Here is a 22,781-nt window from a genome sequence, read left to right as displayed (position 1 = left end):
GAATTGTTGTATAAATAATCCTATATTTCTTTGCATATATTTTTTTTTGTTTCGAATTTATTTTTCTGAAATTAATTTTTGTTATTCGAAATTTATGTTGGAATTTTTTTTATTTGTTTCTAAAATTTTGTTATTATTTTTTATTTCACTAATTTAGAGATTCTAATTCTCCTAAAAATAATCCTAGATTTGTTTCCACTAATTTAGAGATTCTAAATCTCCTAAAAATAATCATAGATTTGTTTTCATTATTTTAAAGATTCTAATTCTCCTAAAAATAATCTTAGATTTGTTCCACTAATTTAGAGATTATAACTCTCCTAAAAATAATCCTTGATTTGTTTCTACATATATTTTATTTTTCGATATTGTTTTTTTTTCGCCCAAAATAATATTTAGAAGTCGTTTTTGTAAAAAAAATGGAAATAAGGGTAAAGTTATTTTAATTTCGATAATTATTTATTTTTTCTGACTTTCATGTGCAAAAAACATTTTGAAGATTTAAAAAAAATCAAAATAAGGAAAAAGATGTTTGAGGGATTTGAACTTGAGACCTCTATAAAATGTGAATGATACTTTGTCACCTTGTCTGGTAGTGGCAACAACATAAGTCTTTAGTTAGAATTGATAATAAAATGATTCATGCGATTGGACATCGAGTGAATAATTTAAATAACATATTCATTATATTATTTCAACTCTTATAATAAAGTATTAATTAATTGAAGTAAATTAGTGAATATGAGAAAAAAAATGATTGATACGAATGTATTTCGCTCGCAAGACTATTTAACATAGACTTGAATGAAAAACTATGTATTATTGTAAATAATACAATGAGGTGAAATGATTCATATGAATATATTTCATTCGCAAGACTATGTAACGAAGTCGATTCAATTCAGCTATTCGTTATAAAATAAAAATTTATTAATTAATTTAAGTTAAATTAGTGAATTTGAGGATAAACGTAATAAAATGAGGTGAAATGGTTCATATGAATATATTTCGCTCCCAAAACTATGTTTAACAAGTCGATTCAATTATTCATTATAAAATAAATATTTATTAATTGTTTTAAATTAAATTAGTGATTTTGAGGAAAAATATAATAAAAGGAGGTGAAATGGTTGATATGAAAGTATTTCATTTGCAAGACTATGTATAACAAGTCGATTCAACTATTCGTTATAAAATAAACATTTATTAATTATTTTAAGTTAAATTAGTGATTTTGAGGAAAAATATAATAAAATGAGGTGAAATGGTTGATATGAATGTATTTCACTCGCAAGACTATGTATTACAAGTCGATTCAACTATTCGTTATAAGATAAATATTTATTAATTATTTTAAATTAAATTAGTGATTTTGAGGAAAAATATAATAAAATGAGGTGAAATAGTTGATATGAATGTATTTCACTTGCAAGACTATGTATAGCAGGTCGATTCAACTATTCGTTATAAAACTATATAACATATACTTGTAGACAATGTATTATAATATAGTATTGAAGTCGATTTGATAATAAAAAAAAAATGAACTACTATAGTGTAAATAATGAAGTCGAAATAATTATACTCAATGAAATGAAGTTGGATTAATTAATTGAATTAAATTAGTGAAGTTTTAATAAAAAAACGAATCATATGATGGGGTTTTTCTCGGAAAGCTATATAACATATACTTTATTAAAAGCTATATAATAGTAAGAAATGAACTACTATAGTGTGAGTAATGGAAAAAAAAATTAATTCAAGTGAATCATACAATGGGATTTTGCTCGAAAAACTATATAACATATACTTTATGTGAATATATTATAATGAAGTATTGTAATCGATATGATGATAACAAAATGAATCACTATTGTGTGAGTAACGAAGTCGAAATAGTTTATACTCGATGAAATGAAGTTTAATTAATTAGTGAAGTTGTAATAAAAATAAATTTTATAAGATATATATAATGAAGGAAATTTTATTAAAGTATAATCAATCCTACGTAGAGATTTTGCTCGGAATCTATATAACATATACTTGAATAAAATGAATTATAGTATAGTATTAAACGCGATATAATAATAAGAAATAATTATACTCAATGAAATAGAGATGAATTAATTAATTGAAATAAATTAGTGAATTTGAAAAAAAAAAATGAATCATACGATGGCATTTTGCTCGGAGAACCATATAACATGTAATATAATACAATACTTTATTATAATATATTACAATAAAGTATATGTAATATTGTTTTTCGAGCAAAATCTCATCGCGTGATTTTATCGGATGTCCCGTTTCTGTTTCGTTACTCACACTATAGTAGTTCATTTTCTTATTATCATATCGCTTTTAATAAAGTATATGTTATCGTGTGATCAATAAATTATCTCTCTTCTCCCTAAAAAAATAAATAAATAAAGTATATGTTATATAGTTTTCCGAGTAAAATCTCTACGTAGGATTGATTATATTGTATTTTTGCTTTCAACTTCACTAATTTATTTCAATTATGTAATTAAACTTGATGAACGTTGAGTTTAATTATTTCGACTTCAATAAAATATTATAATACATTCTCTTAAAGTATACGTTATATAGTTTTCCAACCAAAATTACATTGTATTCACAATTTTTTTTTTGAACTTCACTAATTTATGTTAATTAATTAATTAAAATTTATTTCCTATTGTTATATAGCATTTACTGGATTATTATAATACATTTAATCCAAGTATATGTTATTTATTTTTTCAATCGATGCCCCATCATATGATTAATTTTATTTTTCTTTCTAACGCTTCACTAATGCGGTTGCCACTACCGGACAAGGTGGCAAAGTATAACTCACATATTATTGGTGTCTCAGGTTCAAATCCACCAAGCACCTTTTTTCTTGTATTTCGCTTTTTTTTTTAAAATCATCTTCGAATTTTTTTATTAAATATTTGAAAAAAAATATAAAAATGAAAACAAATCTAGGAATACTTTGAAAGGAATCTCTAAATTAGTAGAAATAAATAAAATTAACATATAATTCGCAAAATAAAAAATAAAAATCGAAAAATAAAATAAATGTCGAAATAAATCTAGGATTATTTTATAAGAATCTCTAAATTAGTGGAATCAAATCAAAGATTATTTATTGGAGAATAAAAATCTCTAAATTAGTGGAAACAAATCAAGGATTATTTTAGAATAATATCTAAATTAGTGGAAACAAATCGAAGATTATTTTAGGAGAATTTCTAAATTTGTGGAAACAAATCTTGGATTATTTTTAGGAGAATATCCAAATTAGTGGAAACAAATAAAAAAAGATATAATTTTCGGAAAAAAAAATTCAGAAAAAAAATATTTTCGAAACAATAAAAAAATAATATGTGGAAACAAAAAAAAAAGAATTTTTTTTAAAGAGAATCATAAAATTAGTGGAAACAAAATAAAACACAATTTTAGAATATAAATAAATAATTTAATCATCAATAAAAATAAATAATATTTATTTTTTTTGAAAAAAGTTGGAAAATATAAGGAAATAAAAAACCGAAAAATTAGGAAATAAAAAAAACCATAAATTTCAAAAATCATAACACAGAAAAAAAACAAAATAATAAAACAATATATCTAATAAAGGATAAATTAGTAAATCAATAAATTACTAAAAATCAGCCCATTTGGAGTAAGTAGGAAAACCGGCGATTTTTTGGAGGTGTATTGCACACCTAGTGTCCAAACATCATTATTGATAATAAAATAGCCACAAAAATTTACAAGTTGCGGTCCTTGCGGAATCTGCGACCCGAAAGTAAGGGTCCCATCCGAAATAGTGAGCTATTTATACTATCAAGTGAAATACTATACTCTCCCTCCGTCCCAAACGAAATGTCCTGTTTTCCTTTTTGGGTTGTCCCAAACGAAATGTCCTGTTTTCCTTTTTGGGTTGTCCCAAACGAAATGTCTTGTTTCCTTTTTTGGCAATACACTCTCTCTATACTTAATATTTAAATAATTTCCACCAACCCACTTTATCTATTTTATACACATTTCTTAATCTCCGTGCCGAAAAGAAATGAGACATTTCGTTTGGGACGGAGGGAGTATTTTCCAAATGAAATGGATAAAAGTTTACTGTTAGTCTGTTACCATTACATAATTTTTCTCATTTAAGTATGAAATTTTCTAGTATTATACTCCCTCCGTCCGCTAAAAGTGGACCACTTTTACTATATCGGACGTCCGCAAAGAGTATACCACTTTTCTTTTATAGAAATAGTCCCACCATCCACTTTAATCTTTTATACTTACAAACACTCTTTATTTACAAAAAAATCACCCTAAATTCAATCTCAACCACACATCTCATAAAGTGGTGGGACTCTTTCTCCATTACATCAAAATTATCACCAATTTTATTAAATCTCGTGCCTAGCCAAAGTGGTCCACTTTTGGCGGACGGAGGGAGTATTTAATGTTATATTTTGTTTGTTGCATATTATAATAACTATACATGCATTATTCATTGAATCTGAGATGACGTATCAAAAATAACAATTGAAAATAATGGCTTCAACTATTGGCTTTCCCCACCAATGAGACCTTTGCTCTAGTGGCAAAGCTGAGATATTCAAAGACTCTTCTTTGGGAGAGGTTTTGGGTTCAATTCCGCTTGACGGTGATGTTTTCCCACTTTAGGTGGTGGTGTATTTTTGTTTTATATTGTATGGTGTTGTGGTCTCATACGCATGTTTTCCCACTTTAGGTGGTGGTGTATTTTTGTTTTATATTGTATGGTGTTGTGGTCTCATACGCAGGGCATTCTCGCCTGCGTACGGTGATGTTTTTCCACCATTGAGTGTGGTGTTGAGGTCCCGCCTGTGTGCGGGTTGCATAGTTGATTGTATTCAGATACCTCTTGTAACTTCAAAAAAAAAAAAAAAAAAAAAAACAATTGGGTTCACCCCAATTAAGGGGGCCGAAAACACTTCTCATCGGTTTTAATTTAGGCTCAGTTATTTTTATTTATAAATTTATCATGAAAAAATAAAATAATATATATATATATATATATATATATATATATATTTCTTATCATTAATAAAATAGAATTTCACCTTTACTCACTCCTTTATTTTTTTTTTCACTCTAAAGAGAATTAATATTATCATACCAAAATAGATGAATAATATTGTCACATCTTAAAGTGATAATGGTGAAATTCTATTTTGTGAAAAATGAGAGATTTAAAGAATATAAGTTTGAAAAATGAATTTATATACTCATTCATCCACGATATTGTTTTCACTTTGTGGACAGTACGAAGTTTAAGAAAGAGATGGTAAGTGTAGTTTGAGTCTCACTATTATTGTGAGCGGAGTTTGTGGACCATAATTTTTAAAAAAAATGTTACACTCAAAGAAAGAAAAAACACACTCACACTCTAACCTTCTAGGTGACTCGAACCTCCCAACCTATTGGTTGGAGGAGAAGCGTCTTACCAACAGACTGCGCTTCATAGTCTTTGTGGACTATAATGAAAATGATATAATGGATGAATTAAAATGATAAAAGTGAAAACGATATCAAGGATAAAAAAGTATGAATTTGTAAATGATAGCATATAATAATTAATTTGAAAAAATAAATTAATGTAGATTGAGAGAAGGAAGAATATTGAAGTGACATTTGATAGTATATGGAAAAGAGCAGTGCTATTTGGACAAAATTTGTCCGGACAAAAATAAGATTAATTTTTTTTAAAAATTAATTTATTTATAAATTTTGATTCAAGTTTAAAAGGATTTAGTTACTTTTATTGTTTTCCCCATATTATAATTTTTTGTAATTTTTTAACATTTTCTTTATTTTTGGTTATTTTATTTGTAGTTTGTGTACTTTAAAAATAATAATAATTAAAAAGGTTATTAAAAAATTACAAAAAAATGCAATATAAAGAAAATAATAAAACTAGCTAAATTCCTTTTTATTGTGAACCAAAATTTGTAAATAAATTTATTTTATAAAATATTTTATCATATTTTGTCTGAATAAATTTTGTTCAAATAGCATTATGAAAAATATAATCTGGGGCAGTGGTTAGTATATAGTGGATCCCACAGTGAGCAGCAAAGGAGGTTCCTGGAGTCGAGCAGTCTTTATTTTGGAGCACGAGGAAGTTGAATTCCCCATGTGCTCTCTAGCAGTAGCACCGCGTAATCCAAACATTTCGTTATTAATATTATTTGAGTTTTATGACCCACGTGTCCATTGTTTTTATATTCAACACGCGCCACATTGACCCCAGGACCCCCCCGCTATATAAAGACCCGCGAAGCCGCCATTTCTCCCAACTCATGCTCATCTTCATCCAACTCCACTTATTTTCCCCTTTGACAAAATTCAAAATTCTCACTCCTAAATCCTAATTGACATGGTGAAATCACCTGAGAAGCAGCACCAACCTTCCTCCGCCGCCGCTTTGGAGGTCGTTCGAGAAGCTTCCTCTTCCTCCTCCTGCAAATACAAGGGCGTGCGTAAGCGTAAGTGGGGGAAATACGTCTCCGAGATCAGGCTCCCTAACTGCAGGGAGAGGATATGGCTCGGATCCTACGACACGGCGGAGAAGGCGGCGCGTGCCTTCGACGCCGCCCTCTATTGCCTCCGCGGCGGAAACGCCAAGTTCAATTTCCCCGACAATCCGCCGGAGATCGAGAACGGCCGCTCCATGACCCCCGCCGAGATCCAGGTCGCCGCCGCCCGCTTCGCCCATGCGGCCGCCGGCGCCGAGACCTCGGGTCGGGTCGACGATCTCGACTCCCAGTCGGACTCGTCGGAGGCGCTGCAGCACGCCGAGTCGCCGTGCCCGTCGGTCTCCGATATGACTAATATACCCCTGGATAATGTCTTCTTGGATCAGTTTTTGACCCTCAGCACCGATAATAACATTTCGGATTTCGGGTTATTTCCGGGATTTGATGATCTTTCGGGCGATTTTTTGGCGCCACCTGATTATTATTGGCCTGATAACACTGATGAATTATCTTCGCAGCTTTGGAATTTTTGAGACATTATAATTATAATTATAATTATAACCACAATTATTAATTTGCCTGTCTTTTCGGGGGTTCGATTTTCTGGGAATTTTAGCTGCTGGAATTTCTTACCCCTTTTTCCAAATTAGGAAGGATATACAATACTATTAGTTAAGTCTCCACAACTTTTTTTTTCTTTTTCTTTCTCAATTCTTCTTTTCGTGAATATTTTTGATTTATTTGGATAGAGTGAAACGGTACAGTTTTGTGAGACCATCAACTCTTCTGCAATTCAATATGTCATGCACCTTTTTACTATGTAAAGATATATACTCCACATTTTAAGTTGAATCTCGTTGTATTTGTCAAATAATCTCCTTGTTGTATCACAACTTTTTGTTACCTTCCTTATTATAGTAAATATGACACCAAAACTAATTTGGAGAGATTACATTCAACAATGAAGAAGAAGAACCTTCCAAAAAAAAGAAGAGGAAAAAATCATACTCCCTCACTACGCCAAGAATGCACATACATAACGCCTCATAGATAACGGATTTTTGAAATATCCGTTATGTATATTTCAAAAATCCGTTATGAGAAAACTGTTACCTATGATTATTTATAACACTTTTGAGTTTACCGTTATCTATGAGTGTTATGTATGCTCATTTTTAATAACGCGTATTTATTACCATTATGCTTTGTGTTATGTATGAATACACTTTAATAACAGTTATTAAAACCGTTATGATGACTGTTATGTATATGTGTATTTTTTAAAATAAATTAAAAATTATTGATTTAAAATTATAATTTAGTGCTTGGCTACTTGCACTCCCGTTCCTCTCCACATCTTTAACCCTACAAAACAAATCGCCGCTGCTCCCAAACTCCAATCACTCCTCTGCCGCCTCCTCCTGCCGCTGCCGCCGCCCGCTGCAAATCTCAAGCGTCCTATCTTCTCCTAAGCCACAGACCGACAAGCAGGAGGCCTTCGTCTCCTGATTCGACCCCGACGAGCCGTGCAAGGGCAGCGACGTCCTCGTGGAGGCGCTGGAGCGCGAGGGCGTCACCGATGTCTTCGCCTACCCCGGCGGCGCGTCGATGGAGATCTACCAGGCGCCAACGCACTCCAACATCATCTGCAACGTCCTCCCCCGCCACGAGTAGGGCGGCGTCTTCGCCGTCGAGGGCGACGCCTACGCCTAAGGCGTCTGTATTGCCACCTCCGACCCCGGCGCCACTAATCTAGTCTCCGGACTCGCCGACGCCCTGCTCGACAGTGTTCCAAGAAATCCCACTACTACAAAATTATACATACATAACACTCGGGCACTTTTAGGTATAGATAACGATTTGACAAAAAACCGTTATCTATGTAGTGTTGTTCATTCTCATAGATAACTGTTTAAGTTAATTCGTTATGTTTGTGCGTTATCTATTAGTTGCATACATAACGGTACTATAAAATCGTTATGCCGACCGTTATGTATTAGCATTTTTTTATAATGGTTGTTTTAATCGTTATATATAGGCGCCTTAAGACTGTTATGTATTATTTTTTATATTTATTTTTAAATTTAATAATATTATAAATAATAAAAAATAAAAACCCTAACCACCACCAAATTTTCCCCAAATCGAACCTGGCCTCTCTCTATCTTCTCCATCACGCTCACCACCGCAATCCTCTCTCTGTCCGCCTTCCCACCGGCTCCGGCGAGGCTATGTCCGGCCTAGGGCGCCGCTCTTCGACTACTTCCTCCCGTCATTCATTCTTCTCTCTCAAAAATCACGGATGAAGACAAAAGGGGAGCCCTTATTTCCTCCCCAAATCAGGAATCGCCGCCGACTAAGCCGAAATCCGGCAACGCAGCGCCCTTCTCTCCGGCTTTGTCGATGCCTCCACGCCGGAGGCTTTCTCCTTCCCTTTCCCTTCCGATTTTGAGCCCTAGCTTTCATAGAAAGAAATACCGCCGTCGCTGCAACTGGAACACCAGAGAATGGTCGGGCTTCGTCCGTTCTCCTCCTCTTCTTCTCTCTGAATCTGGCACCGCCGACTGAGGAACGTCGATGAACGCCGCTCACTGCCATGGTCTTCGAGGTTCGGGCAAGTGGTTGTCACCTCCGCTCTCTCGTTACCTCTCTCACTCACTCTCATGAACAGATCTCCCTCACACACGAAGAGAATAGAAATCGAGTCCTAGCTCTCTCTCGACACTTTCCCAATCTCTCGCTGCTGTTACATTTCTCTACCGAGCAGGTGAGGGCCTGCCGCCTCCGTCGATCCTCCGAGCTCCGTCGTGCGTCGGAAGTTCGTCGTCGTGCCGCTCTCCTTGGTTACAGAGCAAGGTAGCCGCAATTCTCCCCTTTCGAAGCTAAGTTTCCTGTCCCATCTCTTTTCTATTGATGATAGTGTTTTCTACGTCGTTGCATATCGACTTCTTAGTGTAGTGGATTTCTAATGATTGGTTGCAATTAAACGTCAGTAAATTGCATTATGTCCTTGCCTTGTTTTTCTCCACATATACGAAGCATTTCATACTTCTATGATGATGAGTTATGGCATTTGATGTCCATCTAAGATGTTGAAATCATCTCAGTTCTAGAAAACTTGGAGCTGTCATGACTTGTTATTTACTGGCTATATCTACTTCATCTTGTATTATTCCAACTTGGCTTGATTTGTAGCAGTTATGTATGCTTCTTTCTTAAAACTTGTTGCTTTCACATTTAATCTTTGGAATGATATTGCTAAATTTCTTCTTTTATCTCATGAGAATCTGTATATACTTCCTAGCATCCATTATATGATGATATATATAGGATGTCATTTCAAAAATTGCTCATGGCCTCTTTATTTTGTTTATATCTATATATCTGCCTATCATACTTTGATAATTCAAAAAAAGTTGATAAAACATTAGTTTATTTGATTCAGATCTTATTTATGTGAAGTTCTTTCTATTGTCGCCCGCTTATTGATAAAATGGGTTTTATGTTTAGTTAACACATTTCTTTTTAGTTTCTCATACCATGGATTCCTAAATGAACTGTTCTGCAATTAATTTTATCCAAGATTTGGAAAATATTAAGAAGAGCAATGGTTTCAAATGAACTCTAATGGTTAAAAGAATACTGCTGTAACATCTGTGGAATTTCACTTTGTGACTTCTATATCAGCTCTTTTCATCCTTTACATTTCTTTTATTTGGTCCTGTCTGGCACCTATAGATCTAACACGAATCTTCTTGCATCAGATTTGTTCTTTGCTCCATCAGAGGTATAAAGAATTTGCTCCTAGTCTTGTTCGAAATGTAGCCCATCATTTTAACTAGCAAGTGCAATTGTGTCTCACTAGCTAGAGAAAATGTAGATGCGCAAACTATCTCTCTGGTCAAGTCACTCATTAACAAATATTGTGAACTATGATGGATCTGGATGGTTCCTCTATTACTTTTTGACTGCGTATAGTTACATGCATGAATTTGGTATTGAGTGCCTACGATTTATAATTCTAAAGTTGTATTTATTTATCGTGCTGGTGTCCATGACTTACAGCTTCTCAAGGGACTTAATATTTATTTGCTCTACTTTTGTTCTTCTTTTTCTCAAATTTAATCCAAGTATTCGTTTTCTTGTTCTAAGTTTCGAAATGGAATCTGTTGTGCTGGGGCACCTGCTGCTGTTTTGAGCAAAGTGCTTAAAGATAAAGAGGTAAGCTATATCCCATTTGTGTTTTTTGTCCAATAGAACAAGATATAGTCTATACTAACTTTATGTGCTATGATTATCTTAGCTTTTGAAATAGATAATTATTGATTGTTGAAATGAACTTTAATGAAATAGGTCATTGGATAGATGATGTTGGCGAAGACCCAGCAAGATGCCCCTTTGAGCAAACCTGGGACAATTTAATTTTTCTTGGTGTCATCTGATTCTTGGTGCTTCTATTTACTTATATTTTTAGAGAGATTGCATTTAATAAAAACCATTTATGTTTCACAGGGAGATTGATGGGAGTTGATGCACCATTTTTCAATCGAGAATGCAGCCAAAAATTGAGCTATGAGTACTAGTACTAATGAGAAGGTTGATGTAGAGAACGTCGTTTAAAATATATAGCAAGTTGCGCTCATTTGTAATATGTTTTTCTTAATTAAGCATTTAGCTAAATAGAATATATATGATGTTTTCATTATATTTGGACGATAATGTATGAATATTTTGGATGTTATATATGTTATCGATGACAATGTCATTTTGTTGTTTTAGAATTATTAATTTAATTTTCGAGATAAATAACAAAAAAATTAAAAATATATATTGTAGTTATAAAAAGTATAAAAAACTGTTATAAAAAGTGCAAAAAATTGTTATGTATTTCTATCAAAGATAACGGATAAAACTGTTATAAAAAGTGCAAAAAACTGTTAACTATGATGAAAAAAATATGTATATATAACTAATACATAACGGTAAAATTAATAACAGTAGGAACCGTTATGTATAACTTGTAAAGATAACGGATATTTACCGTTATGTATGAGCGCACATACCGTTATCTATACGATTATACATAACGGTTTTATTACCCTTATGTATGACCGTATCATAGATATCACCACTATACTTATCGATTTTTTGGGGTCATAGATAACGGATGTCAACATCCGTTATCTATGAGCGTTTTTGTAGTAGTGGGCCCCATCGTCGTCGAAGCCTGCCGCCGCCGCCGCCGACTTCTGTAATTTCTGCCATCAAGGTAGAATCCCTAATTTTATTCATCCCCTTGAGCTAATCTCACTCTAAAGCCCTAATTTCATTCATCCCCTATAGCTACGCCCCCATTATATTATTTTGTTGTTAGATTTATGAACTTAGAGCTGGTTGGTAACAATATGAATTAGTTTAGGGCTTTTGCTTGAATTTTTGAATGAGTTCTAATGTCAGGACTGGGCTGATTATATTGCAACCTGAATTCATCATGCCATCCTTGATCCTTCTTCTTTATCTAATTGCTCTCTCTATCTAACAATGTGTCTTCCTTACCCCCAGCCGATTGCAACTGCTTCACCATTGACCAGTGTGATTTTTTTTTTCCTTGCATTATCTGTCTCTAAATGTGAGATTGAGCTATTTTGTGTTAGATTTATGAAAATTTGCAGCTTTTCTTTGTGTGTGTGGATGAACTTGAATTTGGTGTTAATGAATTTGAAATTGGTGTTGTTGTTGAGGCTATTGTTGTTAATGAATTCTGGAGCTATTTATGTTGATGCTATTGTGTTTTGATGAATTTGAAATAGGTTTGATAAATTTGAAATATGTTTGCTAAATAGCTTCTTATGTAGGGAGAGGAACCGTGTAAAATTATAACCCCAATCCATTGGTTGGGAGTGCAATGTTGTTGTCACTGTTTTCACTTTTCAAATTTCTATCAAAAGACTTGCTTAATGCTGTTTTGACGTGCATTTTTTTGTATTTGGGATTGCTACACTAGCATAAGTTATTCATATGGACTATATCTTATTTAGCTTAATCATCTGATTCTCTTATGGTTATGGGTATATATCAGTGCTTTATTATAATGTTCTATACTTCCTCATCATCATAGTATTAAACAGGAGCTGTCATTGGGTGCATTTTTCTATTACTTGCTATATCATCCTCATCTACTTGGTGTTTTTCTAATTAAAGTTTATTATGTTTCAGCATTAAGTTTGTCACTTTTCTCACATTATGTTTCGGTAAATTTCCTAGTATGCCCATATTTATTATTTAATGATATATTAAATTGGGAGTAAATTAAAGAATTAAATAGGGATATAATAGTAAATGAGTAAAAAAATATTATTTTTTATGGAAATAAGCCTATATAAATGGGACATTCAAAAAAAGAAAACAAGCCTATATATATGGGACGGAGGGAGTATTAATTGTATTTATACAAATAGGGGAGCATGAAAACCACGTACTGAATAACTAGCATTGTGCATCCAAATTTTTTTTTAGTACCGAGGCCATTTATTGGAGGATTAATTAGCCTAAGTATATATAATAATAGGTGGACTAGTGTTGAGCTTGATGCTCAAATGCCAATCAGAAAACACTTAATTCTATTCAAATTGTTGTCAATATTGATGTCTTCACCTCATCTCAATGTGCACCATGGTTAAGAAAAATATGAGACGTGTTTCAAAATACATATGAAGAGAACTCAAAGGTGAAATTAAGGTCAACATCTTCAATAATGGGCTACTAGGTTCGAGGAATTAAAGATGGATGAAGATGAACTATTAGTGAGTTCCATGTTAAGTTACTTGCTATAGCCAATGAAAGTTTCTCGCAACGAGATAAGATGTCAACTGAAGAAAAACTTGTTCGCAAAGTCATGCAATATCTTTAATAGATCTAATAAACAAAATAATACGCGCATCTTCAAGCAAGCAAAGTTTGTGCCATCAAGTAATGGTGGTCTAACAACGTATCCACCTTATCTTTGAGAGGCAATCGAGCACACAAAAACAATAATAGGATAAGCGGCGGAAACACATGATCAACACCGATAATTTGGGTGACCCGCTCTAATATCAATTGAAATTGTCACTTATCCAAACACATAAAATCTCGCATACAAGAAAAGTAAGTATGGGTACAGATACTGTATCACAAAATGACTAAAACAAGAAAGAACAGTATGTCAAGAATGGTTACTCAGTTCGGTGATAAAACACCTACGTCTAGGGTGTCTGGCTGAGGGTAAACGATACTCTATATGAAGTTAAGATATACAAGGACCTTTACAATAAGACTCGATCTTACTTAGCTTTTATATCTTTCCAAAACTATACCAACGGTGGACAATTGGGATCAAGATAACAACTCACTCCCAACACATTTACCACCTAAGCCTTTAAGAAATGTTCACCAAAGACTTAGTGAATGAATCTAGTACAAATTCGCACAAACTCAATCAATTGCTCAAGAACACAGTGAAAAAGCAATTGACAAAGATCACAGACTCAGGCACAGTCACAAAAATATTCTCCTCAACATTAGTAAAATAACAATGAAAGCTGCCACAAGAAACATACTCCTCTTCACACTTATATAGGCGAACCGTAGGTAGATCTTTAACTCGAATAGGACTCAAACAAGGAGAGCAGATGCAACTTTTAATTGCGTTTCAATAGGACATCAATAAATCTGGAGATTCAAAGTCATACATATCTAAAAGAATCTCCTAAAGACATCTCTTCAAAAAGTTGCTAAAAATTCACAAAGATAAGCATTAATATGTTCCAGACATCAACAAGTACAATGGATGATAATGTACTAACTCCAGGAAATACATTTGTTGATACTTGCTACTTGCATATTGTCTACATAATGTCAATATAATTGAGTGTATCCTATACTCTAACAATAAAGTTAATTCATTGATTATTGAGATGAATTGAAACTTTAAGATATTCTAAGATCTGTAATAATTTCTAGCAATTAATTTAATTTTGCTTGTTTCAATAACCCATTTAAAAAGTGAGATCAGAGATATCCTAATTAATGATGATAAAAATGTCCAATCATGCTTCTTATTAATCATAAAAATTAAATGCTCCCTAAATAGATTATACTAATATTTCCCTTGTCAAGATTAGCATTGATTAAATGAACACTTGAGTTTTGATTAAGCAAATTATGATTTAACAAATTATTATGTGAATAGTTATGGAATATTTTTTAATTATTGCATATTTCTATTTTACTTATATCTGCATTGTTAGTGTTAGGACACAAAAAGATATCCAACCTCCTAATTTTGATGATACCAAAACCATCAGAATGCTTCGCTTGTCTTTATTTCTCTTGCAGGTCCAAGTGTGTTGGTCCTCATTTGCCTTGACTGAAGCTGTAAAGACTGAAGATCAGCAGGTCAAAGAACAAAAGACTGAAGGTCGAAGACAGCACAACTGAAGCATACCCAGCTGGACAAATAGAAGGATGCATTCCAACTGAAGTCATCAGTCACCAGTTGAAGATGTTCATGCAATGCAATACCAGCATTGAACTAAAGCGTGAATCAAGCATCAGTCGACTTTCTGCATCTAACTGAAGTAAAAGAGTACCAGACAAAAATTTGGAGAAGAACTTGCAAGAAAGAATCAAGAACGGAATGCATTTCTCTTGATGGTGTAAAATTCTGAGTTTTTGTCTCTAGAACTTGCACGGTGTATTGCATATAATTCATAAAGAATTGCATTGGTGTTTGCTTGGACATATGATGATCAAATTCAAACCCTCCAAATACAACCAAGTGACCAACTGGAGGATTGATCTTTATAGATCGTTTATGTTAATTTGATTTTGATGTTTTAAGCATTTTAAACCAAAAATTAAACATATTTGGATTCACGGTTGATTATACAAGCAGCTAGATCCAATCCAATTGTAAGTTTGGGAAAAAGACTTTTTTAAAAAAGAAAAGATCAATAATAATTTCTTATTTCTAATTCAATTATAAGTTTGGGGAGAATATTTATTTATTTATTTATTTTTAAAAAAGAGGATTACTAATTTTTCATTTCTCCTTTATGCATGGTGATTCAAACTCCCAATCTATATTTATTGAGAGGGAAAATGCCTACCCAACTGAATTGCGTTTCATTATGAGTTTTGAATGAAGATTTTAACGTTGTAAGTTTGGGCTTTAGATGCTATTTGGCATGCTATTGTTGAGTTTGTAGGAGCTTGATTATATATATAATTATGGACATATATTGTCATATAAAATTCACACACTTATATTTTTATATTGTCAAACAAAAACACACACGCACACATAGGAGAAGGCTATAATAAAAACACATTTTATTGTATAAAATTCATACATTTTTGTTGATTTGTAATTTTTATTTTAAGAGTTGTTTTTATTGTAGTCATTCCCTATATATGTGTGTGTGTTAGTTGTTAGAAGAATTGTGCTTATCAAATTATGATAATAGTAAATGTCTTACAATTTTTGTGGAACATATCTCAATTTTCCTAGAATATGCATGAAAACACTTCAAGAGTAAATTGCTTTTTCACATAATTTTTAGAATTAAATTTCACGCGAAAGGAAATTACCCTAATTTGAAAAGGAAATGCTCATCCACACCACACACCCACAAAATATTTTTAATAATCTTTTCCGTTTTTCACATTTTAAATATTCATGATGGGATGAGATCATTTAATTTCCTAATAAATAATGTAAAATATAAATTGTGCACGACTTTATGCAATCGTCCATATTGTGTGTAGCGACGAGGGAGAGGTACTGTTATCAGTAATAGCCTTTTTGAATTTTTAGGAAAATTAGTGGCGATCAATTCAATTAATTAGGTTGGGATTAATTAGCTACTTAATTGATTGTACAATGTGTTTCTTCGATCGAATCATTCAGCAAGGCCCCCCCACTAAACTTACTACGTAATCTAATTTGGTAGTCATTACGTGTGATTATTTCATCCGTGACAAAGACTTAGACTTGCATGCTATGATGCACGGATTCTTCAAAAATTAGCATGTACGGCGAATCGGATTCTTTTAGGGTGCGATTCTCTCGGATTCGCACCCGATTCGCCACGTAACGTATCTTTTAAAACAATTTATAAAAATAAATCGGATACGCAAATTTCATAGGCGAAATTCACGTATCTCGTGCACGAAAGGCCTACACAAGGTTATTTTAATAATTTTATTTTCAGTTATGACTTATATATTGGATTAATAATATTTGAATCGTTATATTGTTGCTCAATTAACTTATATAATTGAAAATGCTTAACTTTTGGGTAAAATAAAATGTAAATTACATATAATTAATTTAAGAAAATTTAAATTGTATATATTTTATAAGCATTATATATCATAAAATTTTAATAATTAGATATATCCTTGCCTAATCGCACCCTATAATTTTTAAAAACCCATATCCCCGTACTCGTATCGTATCGCCCCCGCATCCGCACCTCCGTACCTATACAACATAGCTTGCATGTCCATTTAGATCGATCATAGGTTCTAATTAAAATTTCAATCTCTTTTATGAAAAATTAAGGAGATAACATATATATGTCTCAGTCTTACACACAGAATAATCTCATCAGTTGCAAGTCCTTGGAGGGTCTCATAAAATTTAATGACTTTAGAACTTTTTGAGTAACAGAAATGAATATATGATCATATTGAAATCCATTTCCAATAAAAGATTTAATCTGCTAAAGCATGCATATGTTATCTCTAATCTGAGAACTTCAACCTAGCAAAGACTTAAACACAATACATCACCTAACTTTAGTTGCAGAAATTAATAAGAGGCTATGTGTATACAAATACTACATACGGTAAATTCCTAATTGGCTCTTCATCCATTTTTAAAATGTGATAGAAATGTAGAAATTAGAATAGCCTTTGTTCACTGAATCTTAATTATCCATCTTCTACATCACACAGCCCAACGAGAATAAAATACATTCGTATAGAGCTACCATCTATATAATATATAAAAGAGCAGTATAACGGCTACTTTTTCCCATCAAAATTTCTCTCTCCTCACTTTTCTTTTTTTTGTTTTGATTCTCTTTTAAAAATCATAAACTTTGATTCATAAAAAAAATATTCAATATGGATGTTAAATTAAAGATGATGACAAGATCTTTAATTTGATGTAAAAATTATATAAAATAAATTTAAAATAAATAAGTTATTAGTATCATTTAAAGTCACAAAATTATTTTTTTCTCTCTTCTCTCTCATCCATCCTCCTCTCTCTCCTATCTTCTTTCTTTAAATGCTATGGTTCTTCATTTTTTTTTTCTATTTCATTCATTTTTCTATTTTTATTTATTTTATTTTTTTGTTAGAAATTATTTTTGATATTTTTTATTTATATTTTTTTCTATTATAAAAATTTAAGGCAACTAAAAAGATTAAACTTATATTTGTTCATTTTTATCAATTATAAATAATTAATTGGTAGTTCAAAAATTGAAAATTCAAATGTTTTCAGATTCATGTGTTTATTGAGATTATGTTGTTCATAACTTCGATTTTTTTTTTGAGATTTATGTTTGCATTTATTTATATTTAAATTATATGTAATATATGTATTTATTTATTAAAAATATCGTTCAATTTCAACATTGATCGTGCATCGCACGAGCGGGCATACTAGTTGATATAACAAAATAATATTCTAAACCTCTAATGGTATACGTGAGTAGGCTTAGCATAGAGTTATTTGGGTTCAAATCCACCATAAAATTTCTTTTTTTAATTTTTAATTAATAAAATAAAAAAGAAAATCCAAACCTTTGGAAATTCCTTAAGATGAAATTTTAAAATATCCCATAATCCTTAATAATTTATATTATTTGAGCTAATTTTCTTTATTCATATTTTAACAATAAAAATAAAATTATTCAATTAAATATTTTGATAGTCATAAAAAATAAACACTCTCATAGGAGTAGAAAAAAATATATATACTTCAAAATGTAAAAATTTTGACGAGGCTCGACCCTTAATCAGTGTCTATGTGCTTTTAAGAGTTTTTAAAGTTTTTTCTTTTTTGTCTCTTTTATACAATTTCTAGGCATAGCTTACAATTACAATCAAAGGGAGAGTTGGGCTTCTGGCGGCCCGAAAATTCAGTATAAATAGTTCAGCAAAATAAAGCCTTCAAAACTAAACTTTAACACTAACGTTATTTTGCTGGTCCCTTTAATAAACAGAAAAAGGTAGTTTCTCCCACTTTTTCTTTTTCATCTTTTTTGTGCAACAACTTTTTGTTAGTGTGTACAAATATAGACGATTAAAGGATAATTGCCTCAAGAAGCATGGGTCAATTTCAAATTTGTCCATAGATACATACGCGTTACCTTTTTTTTTTTCTTCTTATTCTTCTTTGTACATGAATTTTTGAACTTGTCTCATAATTTTACCTTTTTTTTTGGATTTTCTCACAAATTCGAAACGAACATGGTAGTCACGTGAAAATTTAAGTTTGATGTTTGGAGCTAGAGTTTGTGAAAAAATCCAACCCCCCCACCACCCCAAAAAAAAGTATTTGTGTGGAGCAAATTTAAAGTTGTTGCGAAAAAGTAAAAATACCAGTAAACTTCGTGTGTTAAAAAAAATTATAAATTCAATTAAAAAAACGAAAACGCTTAAATATTCGTGTATTTTAAGATATTTAACCCGACCTTATAATCACAGGAACATCAAACCACGAATTAGGTGTCCATTTATTTGCGAAAATGATATTGCTTGTGATTAATGTTCCTCAACTTGACGATGAAGCGTAATATAGATAAGACGTTTTTCCTTTAATCAATAGATCATAAGTTTAAGTCACCTAAAAAGCATATATATATTTTCTTTTTTGAGTGTACTAATTTTTTTTTTAAAAGAATGTTTCTCAACTTCAACTATTTATAGTTTGGCACCCTACTCATTAGTCATTACACAATTTAAAAGGATTCTGATTATTTCCTTCCTTGAGGCGTCGGGTGTATAAAAGATGATGAGATATATTGTTTCATAATTTTATATGTGCTATTTTATTCTACTATTAATTATATCTATTGTTTTAATAAAATATTATAAAATAAAAATTTATTATAATATTATGAATTACATTTGATTTTTATATCAAAACTATATATTTTAACAAATTATATATCTTAACTTTGAATTTGCTAACTTACTATTAACCAATAAAAAATTAAATGATAAAAGTAATTATATACCATAATTGTATTGAATAAACCCTAATTAATAACAAAAAAAAAAAAACTAAAGTATATAAAATTGAGAACGAAAAAGAGATAAAAAAAAATTAAAAATAAAACATCAATTATAATACACTGGATCTCAAGTGCAGTGTATGTAAGATATGCCTCTACATTATTTTTCCCATAAAAAACGAACATACCTTTGCAGTGAAACTCCTATAAATATTTCTTATCTTCACGTACGACACATTAAAATGCACACTCTCTCCAATATTTTAAGGGAACGTATACTTTGCTGGATGATACAGATAAGATTGATAGAATTAAATTGGTGACTAAATAATGTACCAAACTCAATTGGATATTAAATGTTAACTTAATTGTCAATCACGAGCTCAATCATGCAAATCAAGCATTTGATTAAAATGAATTATTTTATTAATCATATCTTATGATCACTCAAATCAAACGCCTCCTAAGTGACTTGAGCATCAAAACTTTCTCGCGAAGCTCTCTCACTCTTTCTTGCAAAATAGTCTTTTCTGCAAGCGTTTGCTTATTTATCAACACCCATTTTAACCTTCGAAAATTCTCCTGTGAGACCAAATATATATATGAAATGAGTTTCAACCCAGCCCGACCCGACCCGTGAACTCAACCCGATGTTAAAAGAATATATATAAGTTAATTTTAATCTTCTTAAACCCTAATGTTCAGTCACACCCACCACCCTCGTCTTTCTCTCCCTCTTCTCCCTTCCTAAGCGCACCCTATCACCTCTTTCGTCAATGTGGAGCTCTTCCACATAAAGTTGCGGCGACCAGACCACACCATACTCGACACCTTCAACACCTTTGATGCCACCGGGGCACCATCAATTCCACTTTACATATTTTTACTACACTAATTATACTCTTCTTAATAATCGTGGCCAAAAGTAATGGGATGGAGAGAGTACTTTTTTCACGACAATTGTCATTTCTACACGAGAACTTGTACTTTTAGTTGTTCTTAATTTAAAGTAGGGCGTTGTCTTTAATTCAGGTAAATTAACCTGAATTCTCTACTAAAAACTTGATAAGTGTGAATTATAGGCAAAACTATAATTAAATCACCGTTGAAAAATATTTTAATCATAAATTATACGTAAAATATGGTAAAATCACGGCCAAAAGGCTTCGTAGTTTTAAATTGTAGCCAAAATTTGGTAAATTCACGACTAAAGAATTTCATGATTGCGAATGATTAACTATTACCAAATAAGAATAAAATTATAACAGTAACTTATTTTAGTTTAGCAACTAGTATTTTTTAATAATATTTTATTAATTTAGTCGATGGAAGTGTAAGATTATTGATAATCCATTAACAAAAAAGTGGATGGCCACATATCTACCGCATATTAATGCCAGGTTTTGGCACATTTAGTTTTCCCGCCTAATCACACATCTATTAATCCAGTGTGCAATCCTGATTAGTTTTATCTGTTGGATCATGTAGGTTATATTTTATTGCTTATTTAATAATAAGTAATGTAGGTTATATTTTATTGCTTATGAACAATATAACAAATTTTCTTGGGCCCATTAACAAATTCTTATGTATAATTTTCTTGGGCCCATTAATTAATATTAAATGTTTTTGGAAACAATTATTAGATAACTAATTATTTCCCCTTTGAAATGTTTATTGAATGTTTAGAAAGGCTCTTGAATGTTGGTCAGATTATGGTAAATACGTATGTTTAATTAAACATTTTTTTATAATGTCATTTATATGATTGCCTTATAAGTGATGTGTTTAATGTTTGTATGCTCTTGACTTATTGTTATAAAATGGAATTCAATTTAAAATGATAGGTTTCTTTGCTAAAAAATGAAATAAAATGGTCGTTTCTTAGACATCAAATCCACAAATTATGCTGCTTTAAAAGTTATCAGTTAATATTCAAATTTGTATATTGGGTAATATTTGGATATTTCAATAAAATTGTTCTTTTTTGCTTCATACAAGTAGTAAAAATGATTTTCACGAAATTGATAATTAATTATGATATTGCTCGAAATTGATAATTAATTATGATATTGCTTGATAAAATATATTTTTCTTGTATTATTCAAATATTAGTATTTACAAATTTGATGATGGGATGGTACATTTTTATAATAAAAATAGATTTGTATTACAAGATAGGAAAATATTATTTTGCATGTATTTATGTGTATACTATATATTCTTTTTTTCATGTAATTTAGATAAATTGAGTTAGATGATTTCTTTTATTCAGTTAGTAGAAGTATAAATTTTTTAAAAAAACATTTCAATATAAAAAAAATTAGTAGTTAAAATAATACTAAAAATAGTATAAATAATATTATTTTATAGGTATAAAAAAATTCAAAATATTATAATTTTGTTTAAATATTAAATTTGCAACTATTAAGAAATGGATTGAGCCCATCATTTTATAATTTTGTTAAAAAAATTCAAAATATTATAATTTTGTTTAATTATTTTAACATTTCAGTATTATCATTAAATTATTTAATTATGACGAGAGATAATATGTATATATATAAATGTCAATTGTTGGGTGAATAGTATTTTTAGATGAAAGAGGGATTGTTGGGTGAATAGTATTTAATATTTTGATTTGATAGGAATTAAATGTCAATTTATTGGCTGTAATGTGGTAGATGAATTGATGACATTCTTAGATTTTTTTTTTTTTAAATACAACTGATGTATTGATAATTAAAACTTTTCCTAATTATACAAGATTATATGTATGAATTGATGACATTTTTAGTTTTACAATTGTGCTCTTCAGGAAACCTATACCATGATATTAGAGTTGTTTAGTAAGACAATATTTGTCGCTTTATAATAAAAATTGTATAATATGAAAGTTGCATTTTTTATTCTCTTTATGTATTTTGTGTGATAAAAATATTAGACT

General features: G+C 30.9%; 1 protein-coding gene and 1 long non-coding RNA gene across 2 annotated transcripts; both read left to right on the top strand.

Annotated features, from left to right (window-relative positions):
• Positions 1–6,358: 6,358 nt before the first annotated feature.
• On the top strand, positions 6,359–7,391 carry LOC130987911 (ethylene-responsive transcription factor ERF017). Its single transcript, XM_057911618.1, has one exon. It carries the CDS (start codon positions 6,440–6,442, stop codon positions 7,070–7,072), a length of 633 nt encoding a protein of 210 aa, XP_057767601.1. The 5' UTR covers positions 6,359–6,439; the 3' UTR covers positions 7,073–7,391.
• A 1,201-nt stretch (positions 7,392–8,592) lies between these two features.
• LOC130987903 (uncharacterized) lies at positions 8,593–11,304 on the top strand. Its single transcript, XR_009089876.1, has 2 exons — positions 8,593–10,760; positions 10,893–11,304. It is a non-coding gene; the product is annotated as an uncharacterized LOC130987903 (long non-coding RNA).
• Positions 11,305–22,781: the final 11,477 nt, after the last annotated feature.

This window comes from Salvia miltiorrhiza, chromosome 1, assembly GCF_028751815.1.
Source record: "Salvia miltiorrhiza cultivar Shanhuang (shh) chromosome 1, IMPLAD_Smil_shh, whole genome shotgun sequence".
Classification (NCBI taxonomy): Eukaryota; Viridiplantae; Streptophyta; class Magnoliopsida; order Lamiales; family Lamiaceae; genus Salvia; species Salvia miltiorrhiza.
Note: the sequence above shows the minus strand (reverse complement) of the source record. Positions and strands in the feature narration are given on the sequence as shown.

What these genes read in the sequence shown, in the direction of transcription:
- LOC130987911 (XM_057911618.1), top strand. Translation starts at nt 6,440, where the DNA reads ATGGTGAAATCACCTGAGAAGCAGCACCAACCTTCCTCCGCCGCCGCT.